Source organism: Polypterus senegalus, chromosome 1 (assembly GCF_016835505.1).
Source record: "Polypterus senegalus isolate Bchr_013 chromosome 1, ASM1683550v1, whole genome shotgun sequence".
NCBI lineage: Eukaryota > Metazoa > Chordata > Cladistia > Polypteriformes > Polypteridae > Polypterus > Polypterus senegalus.
Genome location: NC_053154.1, coordinates 130,463,205 through 130,478,607, shown reverse-complemented (window position 1 = coordinate 130,478,607; position 15,403 = coordinate 130,463,205). Strand labels below are relative to the sequence as shown.

The window sequence follows — 15,403 nt, the reverse complement described above, 5'->3', positions numbered from 1 at the left end:
AGGAGTTGGTCTCGTCCATTACAGGAGATGGACGTCTGAAGCAGAGCTCCGTTAGCAGTGGCTTTATTTTTTTCACTTATTTCTTACTAGCAAAATACCGGAGAAGTAGTGTGTTAAAGAAGCAATGAAAAAGAAAAGGAAACATTTTGAAAATAACGTAACATGATTGTCAATGTAATTGTTTTGTCACTGTTGTGAGTGATGAGTGTTGCTGTCATATATATATATATTTACACACACACACACACACACACACACACACATATATATATATATATATACATATCTATACATATACACATAAATATACACACACACATACATATATACATACATATATATATCTACATATATACACACAAATACATATATATATATATATATATATATATATATATATATATATATATATATATATATATACATACACACACACACATATATAAACATATATACATATACATACATATCTACATATATACACACACAGCTATTTCGGATCAGTGCAATACGCTGCTTGTTAAAACGGATAACTCCCGCTCTTACGTGCAAGTCTGCGTGGATATTATGAACTATCAGATTTGTTCAAGTTCTATTTAAATTTTAAATAGAAGGAATTTTTATTTAGTCGACAGAAATATCTTTGGTAGGAATGGTAAAACAGACAGGAATATTATTCGTGAATAAATCAACTCAAACCTTAAACAACTTATAATATTTTGCTCTCCATAAAAATATATCCTGTCTAAATTATACAAGTTAGAAATAAAGTAAACGTTAAAAGAACAAACATTCAAATTTCTTTACTCTTATGTAATTTTATATAAAAATAAACTTAGATTTTAAATATCCCAAAAGATTTTGCTCTCCATAAAAATATATCCTGTCAAAATTATACAAATTCAAATATGAACATGCTGCATAACAAAACCTAGAAATATAAATAAAATGTGTTCCTTTCAGCAATAACAAATCAAATCATTCAGTTGTCTTTGCTCATATGTCATTTTAGAGCTGGACGCCTGGCATCTTTTTTGGCCACAGGTTCGTTTCTGTTTGGTGTGAGGTTCTGTGTTGTGGAGATTCTCAGGATGGATTGCAGGTGCTCATCAGTGAGGCGACTCCTGTGTGCTGTTTTGTTAGTCTTTATCACTGAGAAGAGCTTCTCACACAGATATGTGCTACCAAACATGCACAAGGTTCGAGCCGCATGTAGACGGACTTTTTGTTCTTCAAAGTCACCAAAGCGCCGTGCAAACTCAGTGCGCTCAGTTTATCAGCAAAGTGCGATTTGGGAACACCGTAGTGACGACTTGGTTTAACATTACTTGGCAACAGGGAAAGTGGGGCAAGTTGCACTGGTGCATTTGTGTCTCCCATAAAAGCAGCTTCACTTGAAATCACTTTGTGATTGTGCACGGTAAAACGTCCGCTGAAGTGTCAGATTCTTATTTAATTCTTCTGCTTTCTGTATCTTCTGCATTGCATTCAGGTTACCCTGATGTTTTGTCTCATAGTGCCGCCTTAGATTAAATTCTGTTATTACAGCCACATTAGCTCCACAAATGAGACACACGGGTTCAGTAAACATATACTCAGCCTCCCATCGGTTTTAAAGGCTCTATTTTCAGAATCAACTTTTCTCTTCAGCATCGTGTGAGCTAGCTTCGCAATAACTTGCAGCATCATAAGCTAGACTTGATTAACGCGTAAGTGTTAGCAAGGCAGCTGAAGCGCTGCATTATGGGATCTGTAGTTTATTGTGTTACCAGCGCTTCATATACCCGGCCATTAATAACAATAATACAGTATATAAAATGATCTCGGGGCGGATATAATTACGCCGGGCGGATGTGGCCCTGCCCTTGAGTTTGACACATATGGACTAAATAGAACTTGAAAAGATATATTTTTTCAAATGTGATCGCAATTCAGATAGAGTTGACGCAAGACTACAGCCTGCATGCCTCAATAAGTCATCCTCCTCGCTCTTACTTTTTACCGCTCATCTAATGAATACACTGAGTATGGCTTTACCAAAACAATCATTGATGGCGAATAAAGTATCCATTATTCGAGTATGTAGATCGGGATATATATATATATATATATATATATATATATATATATATATATATATATATACCGCGTATCGCAGCGAGAAGTAGTGTGTTAAAAAGCTAGAAAAGAAAAGGGAACATTTTAAAAATAACGTAACATGACTGTCAATATACAGTATTTGTTTTGTGAGTGTTACTGAGTGTTGCTGTCATCAAGGATTTGATTATCATTATTTCTTTCAATCAGGTTCGTATTTGTAGGATGTGTTGTGTTCAAGTTACATTCCGTGTTTGTCAATCGCTGTAAAGATGACAGGTTTCATTCATCGATTCGCTTCTTACTGCATCAATAAACAGCTCGCCTTCTTCTTTATCTGAGACCTGACACACTGCATGCACGGGTTTTTACACTGTCTTCCTTTAGCGGACATTGACTTTTTCCAACGTGTGCTTTGTTTCCGCAGTAGTTGGATTTATGAATATGCTTGTATGTATCAGACGCTTCATATTTTTGCTGCCTTTTCAATTGTGTAATTCGGTTTTGTTCAGCTCTTTGGAACTGTTGCTTTTATCTGTGCACTCGCCAGTTCACGTGAGCCACTCGGTGTATATGCATCGAAGGTTCCCAGCTGTGCTGGTGCCATCTCGTGCTATGTCCATGGCTGTATTTAATGTTACCTTAGTCCTGGCACTTAAAACTTTCTCTCGCAGTTTCGCTGAGTTTGTGTCAAACACCACCCTGACCATCTCATCTTCCTCTCCATAAGCACAGTCCTTCACCCGTGAATATTTACCCGTGGCAGTTTGCTATTGGATTGCCGCTGACGGACGGCCTTATATGGGCAGGCACTAAATTACAAACGCCAGCGGCAGCCTGTCTATGAACTTAATTTAAAGTGTAGGTTTACATCGTGCTTTGTTTCCGAAGTAGCAGAACTCATGAATATGGTTGTATATGTCACTCGCTCGGTTCTTATTGTTTTGCTGCCTTCTCAATTATTTAATGCATGTTTTCTTCAGTGCTTTTTTGAGGTCTTCCTGGTTTTCTATGTACTGCGTGATTACGTGGGAGGCGTGATGATGTCACATGAAACTCCGCCCCGGCGTTGAAGCTCATCTCCATTACAGTAAATGGAGAAAAACTGCTTCCAGTTATGACCATTACGCGTAGAATTTCGATATAAAACCTGCCCAACTTTTGTAAGGAAGCTGTAAGTAATGAACCTGCCAAATTTCAGCCTTCCACCCACACGGGAAGTTGGAGAATTAGTGATGAGTGAGTGAGGGCTTTGCCTTTTATTAGTATAGATTATTTTGAGGTATCCTGTATTTACTCGACCTGAGGGGTTAAGGCCGGAGTTATACTTCACGCGACGCATGCTGCAGCGGACGCTACTGCTACGCAAGCGTTGTAGTGTTCATACTTGCGCGCGTACTTTACGTAAATCTGGAGGAATCCACCAGGTGGCAGTGCGAGATATCTCGGTGAGAACGTGTTCGGCTTCTCTGTGTTGTGAATTGCCTAGAACACCTATTAAATTCTGATGACACCTTACCGCAATATCTCTGAAAAGGATGTTTATTGATTAAATCCATCAATCCAGGGATGTGTCCATTCCAGCAAGCATTGGGCACGTGTGAGAAACAGTCCCTGGACGAGGCCTCAGCTCATCGCAAGGTGAATACAAGCACACACATACACTAGCGTCATTTTAGCGGCACCAGATCCCCAAATCTGCATATCTTTGGAAGGAAACCGGAGCACAGTATGGAATACAAGCAGGACTATCGCTCCACCACCGTGACACCCCCATGTGTGTAATTAACAGTATTCATTATTTAAAATGTAAAATGTAACATACACACTTTAATGCATTTCATCATGAAAGTGATATCAAGTATAAATCTAAAGATTCTAAATGTGCAGAGAGTTGGAATATCATACATTTCATTTATGTGTGTCGATCTATTGCTGCTTTCCGCTGCTGTCAGGTCCAAGAAGCTCGTAGCGATTAAAACTGGGATGACGTTTACGACGGTCTGTTTAATGATAAAGTAAACTACGAGGTTAAAGTGGACAATTCGAGATTAAAGCCGAAATTTCCACTTTAATCACAAAATACACGTTTTCACCGTGTCCTTTATTTTTTTCTCAGTGGTTCAAATATAACGCTATACATTATGTTGCTGTTGTTAAGTTGCAAAAATAAAAAAGACGACACAAAAGATGGTATGTGAGACTTTTAAAATGTATCGTGTCATTACGTTTGGGTACTATCTACATGTGACAGAAAACATCTATGCCAATCCTATAGGATGGATGCTTCGATGTGGTGAAGCAAAATGCCGACATACAGATGCATTCGTGGTGCTTTTACAGTAGGATGCAAAAGTTTGGGCAACCTTGTTAATAGTCATTATTTTCCTGTATAAATCGTTGGTTGTTACGATAAAAAATGTCAGTTAAGTATATCATATAGGAGACACACACAGTGATATTTGAGAAGTGAAATTAAGTTTATTGGATTTACAGAAAGTGTGCAATAATTGTTCAAACAAAATCAGGCAGGTGCATAAATTTGGGCACCACAAAAAAGAAATGAAATCAATATTTAGTAGATCCGCCTTTTGCAGAAATTACAGCCTCTAAACGCTTCCTGTAGGTTCCAAAGAGAGTCTGGATTGTGGTTGAAGGTATTTTGGACCATTTCTCTTTACAAAACATCTCTAGTTCATTCAGGTTTGATGGCTTCCGAGCATGGACAGCTCTCTTTAACTCACACCACAGATTTTCAATTATATTCAGGTCTGGGGACTGAGATGGCCATTCCAGAACGTTGTACTTGTTCCACTGCATGAATGCCTTAGTGGATTTTGAGCAGTGTTTAGGGTCGTTGTCTTGTTGAAAGATCCAGCCCCGGTGCAGCTTTAGCTTTGTCACTGATTCCTGGACATTGGTCTCCAGAATCTGCTGATACTGTGTGGAATCCATGCGTCCTTCAACTTTGACAAGATTCCCAGTCCCTGCACTGGCCACACAGCCCTACAGCATGATGGAACCACCACCATATTTTACTGTAGGTCGCAGGTGTTTTTCTTGGAATGCTGTGTTCTTTTTCCTCCATGCATAACGCCCTTGTTATGCCCAAATAACTCAATTTTAGTTTCATCAGTCCACAGCACCTTATTCCAAAATGAAGCTGGCTTGTCCAAATGTGCTTGAGCATACCTCAAGCAGCTCTGTTTGTGCTGTGGGCGGAGAAAAGGCTTCCTCTGCATCACTCTCGCATACAGCATCTCCTTGTGTAAAGTGCGCCGAATGGTTGAACGATGCACAGTGACTCCATCTGCTGCAAGATGATGATGTAGGTCTTTGGTGCTGGTCTGTGGGTTGACTCTGACTGTTCACACCATTCGTCGCTTCAGTCTATCCGAAATCTTTCTTGGTCTGCCACTTCGAGCCTTAACTTGAACTGAGCCTGTGGTCTTCCATTTCCTCAATATGTTCCTAACTGTGGAAAGAGACAGCTTAAATCTCTGGGACAGCTTTCTGTATCCTTCCCCTAAACCATGATAGTGAACAATCTTTGTCTTCAGGTCATTTGAGAGTTGTTTTGTGACCCCCATGTTGCTACTCTTCAGAGAAAATTAAAGGAGGAGGGAAACTTACAATTGACCCCCTTAAATACTCTTTCTCATTATAGGATTCACCTGTGTAAGTAGGTCAGGGGTCACTGAGCTTACCAAGCCAATTTGAGTTCCAATAATTAGTTCTAAAAGTTTTGGAATCGATAAAATGACAACGGTGCCCAAATTTATGCACCTGCCTGATTTTGTTTGAATAATTATTGCACACTTTCTGTAAATCCAATAAACTTCATTTCACTTCTCAAATATCACTGTGTGTGTCTCTGACTGTAACTGACATTTTTTATCGTAACAACCAACGATTTATACAGGAAAATAATGACTATTAACAAGGTTGCCCAAACTTTTGCATCCCACTGTATATTCAAGCATTGCATATTCCCGATCGTAATGACATGATACATTTTAAAAGTCTCACATACCATCTTTTGTGCCATCTATTTTTTTTTTTTTTTCAACTTCACATCGGCAACATAATGTATAGCGCTGTATTTGAGCCACTGAGAGAAAAAAAAAGACATGGTGAAAACGTGTATTTTGTGATTAAAGTGGAAATTTTCGGCTTTAATCTCGAAATGTCCACTTTAACCTCGTAGTTTACTTTATTATTAAAGCAGACCATCGTAAACGTCATCCCAGTTTTTAATCGCTACGAGTTTCTTGGACCTGACAGCAGGTAAAGTAAAAAAAAATTAAAAATAGATGGCACAAAAGATGGTATGTGAGACTTTTAAAATGTATCGTGTCCTTACGATCGGGAATATGCAACGCTTGAATATAAAAGCACCACGAATGCACCTATGTCGGCATTTTGTTTCACCACTTTGAACCATTCATCAAACAGCAAAGCGCACACATCGAACCCTGAAGGATCTCCATAGAGGCTTGCTGTCACATGTAGATTGTAAACAGAGACTCTGACGTCACGTTCCGACTTTTAGCACACTGCACCCCCCGACTTTTTGCTGGTACTGCAACTCGGGCACGTGTCGTGTTCATTTCTGAGGACCTACTCAGAGGACGCGTGAAATGAACGCTGGGAACGCGTGGCAGCCATGATGCGGGCGCGTACGCGTTCTGAGCGTGAAGTATAAATTGGCCCTTACACTACAATATATAAACATGAGTAACAAGAAAGGGGTCAGAAAGAACTGGAAAGGAAACTTAAAGCTACTGTACATCCAAGACTAGACAGACATCAAGCCTAAGTGCGAGGTACGACCTTTCAGAGACTGACCTGGAACAGGCAGGTGAATGCACATACTTCCCAGGAACCCGCTCCACTGCAAATTCTCCAGTCGAGAGCGAAAATGGGAGCAAAGGTGCAAGTGATGCAGGTCACGAGAGCTTGTCGATTTCAGTAGATCACTTGAAGCCAGAAATGGCCTTGACGTCTGTGCTTTCATTCATTCCTCGTGAGTCTGAAACATCGGCTGTAACCGGGGTTGCCACTCCACCTGCAGAGCACGAAAGCTGAAACAATTTCTCGGAACTGAAGGAAATGATCACAACATCGGCTACGGCCGTAAGTGAGCATAAGAAAGACATTCAGAAAAATATGAAGCAAGATATTAAAGAACTGGAAATGCGTCTATACAATTGTTTTGACGTGACCTTTAAAGGTATGCTGGGGAAAATTGAGGAACACATCCAAGAAAATACATCTAAAATGAAGAAACTTGCTGATCAGTTGGGTGACGTTAAGCAGACATTCACAGCCCGAATTGAAACAGCGGAACAACTGGCATCTAACATTGATGGAAAAGCTACAGCTGCGAATTCTAAATGCAAGAAACTCTGAGACAGACTTGCTGCCCTGGAAGATGGATGCAGAAGGAATAATATTAGAATTGAAGGTCTACCTGAGAATCATGAAAGTCTAACCCCAGTGAAATTCACAGTTGAACTTTTCTCTAAAATAACTGGAAAAGAATTTAAATCAGATGCCGAGATAACCGCAGCTTATCGCATAAGTGAATCAAATACCTTTAGACCTAGGTCTTTTATTGTCCGTTTCGTGAGATTATTATTTAAGCTAGATGGCACGTCTCAGAAACAAGCAAGAGATTATATTTGAAAATAACCACATTCATATTTTCCCAGATTTCTCTCCTGCAACAGCTGCTAAACGTGCAGCCTTCTACGACATTAAACGGCGGTTACGGCAAGCCGATATCAAATACAGCCTCTTGTATCCTGCCAAACTGAAAGTGGAATTGCAAGGTCAATTCTATGTCTTCGCCAGCATGGAAAGCGGGAAAGGAATTAAGGAAGCTAATCCCGACACTTTTTTGAAACACAATAGTGAGTCACATCCTCTCATGGTATGGCAAGTGCTGTAGATATCACCTGCTGTCTGATCCACTTTTAATGATACGGGTATTATAATTATACATTCTTTTCATTATTATGACACTTTTTACTTACAGTTTTTTTACTGCCCTAAAGGAGACTGTTTAACATCATACCCTTGATTTATTGTTACTGTTGCTGTTATTATTGCATTTGGATTTACTATGCTTATTCTGGACCACTTTTTAAAACCATTCCCTGGGTTTTTATTATCTTAATACTTTAAGATTGCTGAAGATTATATTTTATGCTTATAGTTTGTTATTGATTATATTTAGGCATATAGTATTTAGACTTTATTGGCAATAGATATCTCTACTTTTAACCCTCAAATGCCGCTGCTAGTGGGATTGTTCTACTTTGGACGTGCTCTGTCTCTAGGTATGTCAGAGGACCGGGACTCTGAAGTGGGGTCCAGCCTCACATAGGGAGGCAAAATGGGCTAAGGAAGGGAGGGAGAGAAAGAGAGCAGGCTATAGCTAATCTATCCTTTTAACCCTTATAATTACAACTATCAACGTAACAATAGGCTGCATGTCAATAGCTCGTGGGGAAATTGGAAATTAAGGTTAAAGCTGTCTCACTTCCAGTTAAGACTATAAAATGACATCAAAAATTCAGAATCAATGTCTCCATGATGGGACAGTTAAGTTTTGTGAGCTGGAATGTTAAAGGCCTGAATCACGAATTAAAGAGAAAGAAAGTATTCCCTCACCTAACAGGTTTACAAGCTAAAATAATATTTTTACAGGAGACCCACTTACTAAGCAAGGATCAGTTCTGGCTGCAAAAAGACTGTACTGGCCAAATGTTCCATTCTAGCTTTACGAAGAAAACTAGAGGAGTGGGATTTTCATACATAGAACAGTCTCATTTGTAGCATCAGATGTAGTATCTGACCCTGAAGGGAGCTATGTTATTGTCAAGGGCAACGTATTTAATTGTAAAGTGATTTTGATAAATGTTTATGCACCTAATATCGATGATAAGGAATTCATGCAAAATGTATTTGCATCCATTCCCAATGTGTATAATTATAATGGCTGGAGAATATAATTGTGTTTTAAACCCACTCTTAAATAGGACTCCTGTCACAGGGGGATGACATCTAACACTGCTAAGACAATTACACAGTTTGTAACTGACCACAACTTATCAGACCCCTGGAGGTTTCTAAACGCAAACTCAAGAACATATTTGTTCTACTCACCAGTACATCATTGCTACTCAAGAATTGATTATTTCTTTATAGATAATATTTTCTTGCCTACAATTAAATCTTGCAAGTACGACGCTATTGTTATCTCCAACCATTCACCTCTGATCTTGGAGCTAAAATCATTATGCCCAACACTCTCACCTTGCAGATGGCGTCTTAACCTGCTTCTATTAGCAGACAAGAACTGTACAGAATTTATATCCAGACAAATAGATACTCAGAGGTGTCTGCAGGAATACTCTGGGAAACTCTCAAGGCCTTCTTAAGAGGACAGATCATTTCATATCTTTCCCACAGGAATAAATTAGAAACCAAGAAAGTATCAGAGCTAAGAAGCAAATTTACTAAAATAGATGAAGAACATGCCAGGTGTTCAAGCGAGGCTCTACATAGGAAAAGGCAGGCTCTGCATTCAGAACTCAACTTCCTGACACCTAAAGAAACTGAACAACCAATTTATAAATCAAGACATCACTAATATGAACATGGAGAGAAAGCTAATAAGCTTTTAGCTCAACAAATCCATAAGCAAGAAGTTCGCAATGCAATCCCAGTAATCACCAACACGAACGGAGATGAAATCATTGACCATAAAAACATAATGTACACATTTAGAGACTACTATAAATCCTTATATTCTACTGAGTTTAAAGAAGACAACACACAATCTAATGCATTTCTGGATACATTACAGATACCACAAATAGACACTTTTAGTGCGGAGGAACTCGATAAACCTTTGGCGCTATCAGAAATACTAGAAGCTATAAAGTCACTTCAAGGCGGGAAAGCAGCAGGCCCTGATGGCTACCCTGTAGAATTTTATAAGAAATTCTCCACTCGGCTAGCCCCCCTCTTATTAGCAACATTTACAGAAGCTAGAGACAATCAAATTTTACCTCCGACTTTTCGCCAAGTATCTTTCCTAAACAAAATAAGGACTTATTACAATGTGCATCATACAGACCAATTTCACTTTTGAATAATGATGTTAAAATACTCTCAAAAATCATAGCTAGAAGGATGGAGAAAGTGCTGCCTTTGATAATATCACAAGATCGAACTGGATTTATCAAGGGTTGACACTTCCAATCTGCGACGCCTATTTAATGTAATATACAAAAGTATAGTAAAGTCAAACACCCCAGAAATATTATCATTGGATGCAGAAAAAGCATTTGACATGATTGAATGGAAATACCTTTTCACTACATTAGAGAAATTTGGGTTTGGCCCGAACATTTGTGCATGGATCAAACTACTGTATACCAATCCAGAAGCTTCAGTCTGTATTAACAACATTTGCTCAGACTACTTTAAACTAGAACGTGGTACCAGACAAGGATGCCCCTTGTCACCACTGCTATTTGTAATCACCATTAAACCACTGGCAGTTCACTGTCGAAATGCTTATCAAATAAAGGGGATTCTCAGAGAGAGACTGGAACAGAAAATTTCTCTATATGCAGATGATATGGTACAGTATATATCAGACCCACAAAATTCTGTGCCTGCAGTCTTAACAGCACTCACAGAATTTCAAAAGATCTCTGGTCTCAGAATTAATTTGAATAAAAGTGTACTCTTTCCAGTGAATTCTCAAGCATGTAATATTAGATTTGACACCCTACCTTTTATCATTGCAGATCAGTTTAAATACTTAGGTGTAAACATCACAAGTAAACTCGAAGCTCTTTATCAACAAAATTTTGCCATCTGTATGGAAAAAATTAAGCAAGACTTGCATAGATGGTCAACCCTTCATCTCACTCTAGCTGGAAGAATTAACGTTGTTAAGATGAGTATTCTTCCTAAGCTTCTTTTTTATTTCAAAACATTCCAATATACATTAAAAAATCATTTTTTAAGTAATTAGATTCAACAATAACCTCATTTATTTGGAACTCAAAACATCCATGTATCCAAAGAGCGACCCTACAAAGACCTAAGGCAGAAGGTGGCATGGCTCTACCTAACTTTCAGTTTTATTACTGGGCAGCAAACATACAAGCTATAAAAACCTGGACACAAATAGATGAACATACACAGGCTTGGTCCGCAATAGAAGTAAAATCCTGCAGTACTTCTTTATATTCCCTGCTCTGTGCCCCAACAAATGTAAGTTATCGCCATTTTACTAATAATCCATTAGTGCTTCACTCACTCAGAATATGGAACCAATGTAGAAAGCATTTTAGGATGGAGAATCTTTTATCTGTGGCACATCTGCAAGAGAACCACCTCTTTCAACCCTTGCAAACATATGCAGTTTTTAATATCTGGAAAAGATTTGTGATTAGATTGCTTAGAGATCTTTATATAGCCAACATCTTTGCATCTATGAACAATTACAATCCAAATTTAACTTTCCAGCTACACATTTCTTTCACTATCTTCAAATTAGGAACTTTGTTATACAGAACCTGCCCGATTTTCCTCATCTTGCACCCTCCTCCAGGCTGGAAGAAGTATTGCTCAATTTCGAGGACTTCGACACCATCACTGCAATATATAAAATTATTTTACAGTCCCTCCCTTTCAAAGATCCAGGAGGGCAGTGGGGAAAAAGATCTCTTAATCAATATATCAGAAAAGGAGTGAAAGGTAGCAATGCAGAGAATTCACTCGAGCTCCGTATGCACAAAGCATACAATTATTCAACTCAAAATTATATATCGAGCACATCTATCTCGCTTAAAACTGTCCAAAATGTTACCAGGTGAAGATCCAACCAGCTTCACTGGGTCACATGTTTTGGGCCCTTAGCAAATTAACATCATTTTTGACCAAATTTAAGAGCCTTTCAGACAGCATTGATGTCACAATCCCTCCTAACCCATTAACAGCTGTGTTTGGTATTCTTCCAGATGGGCTTAAAGTGGAGAAGGACAAACAAAGTGTGATTGCATTCACTACACTATTGGCACGCAGACTTACAGTGGCTTGTAAAAGTATTCGGCCCCCTTGAACTTTTCCACATTTTGTCACATTACAGCCACAAACATGAATCAATTTTATTGGAATTCCACGTGAAAGACCAATACAAAGTGGTGTACACATGAGAAGTGGAACGAAAATCATACATGATTCCAAACAATTTTTACAAATACTTTTGCAAGCCACTGTATCTTGCTAAACTGGAAGAATCCTAACTGTCCTCTTTTAAGTCAGTGGGAAACCGATATTTTATACTATTTGAAATTGGAAAAAATCTAATTGTCAGTTAGAGGATTGGTACAGAATTTTTTCAAAAAGGCAGGATCTAATCAATAATATTTTAGAATAAGCTCTTAAAGCACTGAGGAAGCAAGTCTTTCCACATTTTTTTCTTCTCCATTCATCTCTATTGCCCTTTTAAACTAATCAATTCAGGTATGTTTACAAGCTTTAAGTTTTACTCCATTGGCCATGCTGTCTTTCTTAGGGGTGGGGGTTACGTTGTTTTCATCCTATTTTTTTTTTGTAAAAATTGATTTATTTGTATGGAATGATTACAATAAAAAAGAAAGAAAGATGTAGATGAGAAAGAATCGTCCACAACACAAAGCCCTGCTGGGACTCCCTGTATTCTCTGATCTAAAGCCCTTCACTTGAACAAAATACCTCATGTCAGCAAGGTAAGACGAAAACCATTGGTGTACAAGTCCACAGACTCCAAAACTTTCTAGATTTTTCAAAAGTATCTGATGAGATATGGTGTCAAATGCAGAGCTGAGATCAAGAAGTACAAGAACTGTTAAAAGTTGTTTTTTTGCATATGAATGTTTAGGTTTTACAATTAAGTTCATCTCTGTACTGTATCTTACATTCTGTTGCTACAGAGTTCTGTAGCATGTAAGATTAACTTGCTTTTTTTAAAAAATATTTACAGGTACTGCGGTATTGATCACTGCAAGTACAGAAGTTGACAAAACAGGTGCTTCATATTATGGAGAGCAAACTCTACATTATGTTGCTACTAATGGTGAAAGTGCAGTTGTACAGCTTGGTAAGTATATTAGATTATGGATAACTATTTTAATAAGTACTAGTTGTTAATGTATCATTGTATGTAAAAAAAAAAAACCTTTTTGTTTAGAGAAATTACACTTAGAATGACTTTGATATAAAACATCTTTCTGTTCATGGGTCGCCAACTGCTGTCCTGATGGACCACCGTGGCTGCAGGTTTTCATTCTAACCCTTTTCGTAATGAGTGATCTGTTTTTGCTGCTAATTAACTTCTTTTCAGCTAATTTTAATTGAGTTGCTCTTGAAGATCCAGACCCCTTAATTATTTATTTTTCCTTAATTAGCAATAATGAGATACAAAATGAGCCAAAACAACTGGCATTCATCATACAATATCTGAAAATAAAGAAAGATGAAGGTCTCAGGAATGATGATCTGCTCAGGTCCCCAAAACATTTGAACCACTGCTCTTAGAAAAGAGAAAATCAATAATTCCAGAAATGTCTGCTAATGCACTATGAGAGCAGCAACAAGCCATGGAATTAAAGAACTGGTTTAATTAATGACAAGAATCAGGACCTCATTAAGCAGCTGGTTGGAGTTTCAGGCTCTGACTTAGGTCCTCTGTTGGCTCACTCACTTCACGTTTCATTTCTGTTTGGGTGCCATTTAAGGAATTCATTTCATAGGAACAATGAAGAAATTCCAGGGAACAAATCTTATAAAAGCAAGTTAATTAAAATTAATTCACAAGAGGTTAATTAGCAGCTCTAACAGGGCACTCATTAAAAAAAAAAAAAAAAGGTTAGAATGAAAACCTGCAGCCACAATGGTCCTCTAGGACCGGAGTTGGTGACCCCTGTTTCTGTTCATATCTTTAAAAATGTTTACATGTTTGATGGTAGAGTTTGAAGAATACAGTGTGCATATATTTGTGTATATTTTCATACTGTATTGTTATGTATAAATATGTGTTTATATGAATATATGAAATGTAGGAGATTTTCTGAGCAGTTAACACACGCTTTTTAAAAGGATACATTGTAGTTCACTGTAAATCAGTGGTAGTTCATTCACTAAACGGTTTGCTGTCAAAACAGCTATAACCTGAACCACTTGTTGCATTTATAATCCCATAATAGAGACTGCGAAGGGTGAGAAATACAAATAAAATTACTTGAAGAGTATATCCATCCATCCATTTTCCAACCCGCTGAATCCAAACACATGGTCACGGGTGTCTGCTGGAGACAATCCCAGCCAACACAGGGCACAAGGCAGGAACCAATCCTGGGCAGGGTGCCAACCCATCCGCAGGACAAACACACTCACACACCAAGAGTGCCTGGAGGAAACCCACGCAGACACGGGGAGAACATGCAAACTCCATGCAGGGAGGACCCGGGAACCGAACCCGGGTCTCCTAACTGCGAGGCAGCAGCGCTACCACTGCGCTACTGTGCCGCCCTTGAAGAATATATTCAGAATAAAATTGTCATTAGTCAATTTTGAAAATATTTTAAAACTGTGATTTAAATATTTTCTCCTTAAAGTATGTCAGCGTATAAATGATACAAATATAAACACTATCCATTAATTGTAAGAAGGAGGATGAAATAAAACATTTAGAAAAAAAAACAATTACTGCTAATGAATAAACAAAATTCTAAGTGAATAATGCTGTAACTAGTTGCAGAATAATTTGTAAATCTTGAAAATGTACAAAATTGGAAATATTCAAAATATCAATTTTTCATATAGCAAATTGCTTTGCAGAATATGTAATTAATATAAAACTGCAGTAAAATGTTGCAGAAATTCCACTGTAAAATTGCTTCTGAAGGCACAAACCAAAGCACAATGTACAATCCGCATATGCGTACAATAATTGTGCTGCACTCTTCCATCAGATTACTGGGAAATCTGGAGAAAATAGCAGAGTAGGATGTCATGACTGTCAACATTTTCCAGCACCTTAATAAAGTAAACAGTGGTGTTTTATATAATTGTAGCTAATGTAAAGTTACAATATTTGATAGCCTAGATCCAAAATATAATGGTAAGGCTTTGATTTGTTTTGATTTCAAAAGCTAATCTTATTTCTCACTGACATGCGGCGTTTATGAATTTATTGATGAAACTGAAATGAAAAATGGGGGGGAGGGGGATTTCA

General features: G+C 38.0%; 1 protein-coding gene across 1 annotated transcript in view; it reads left to right on the top strand.

Moving 5' to 3' along the window:
• The window catches only part of eif2a (eukaryotic translation initiation factor 2A), a 60,778-nt gene that overhangs the window by 30,482 nt on the left and 14,893 nt on the right, over positions 1–15,403 (top strand). The window contains exon 9 of the mRNA XM_039758034.1: positions 13,151–13,267. Coding sequence (XP_039613968.1) covers positions 13,151–13,267 — 117 coding nt within the window. The remainder of the gene's footprint in view (positions 1–13,150; positions 13,268–15,403) is intronic.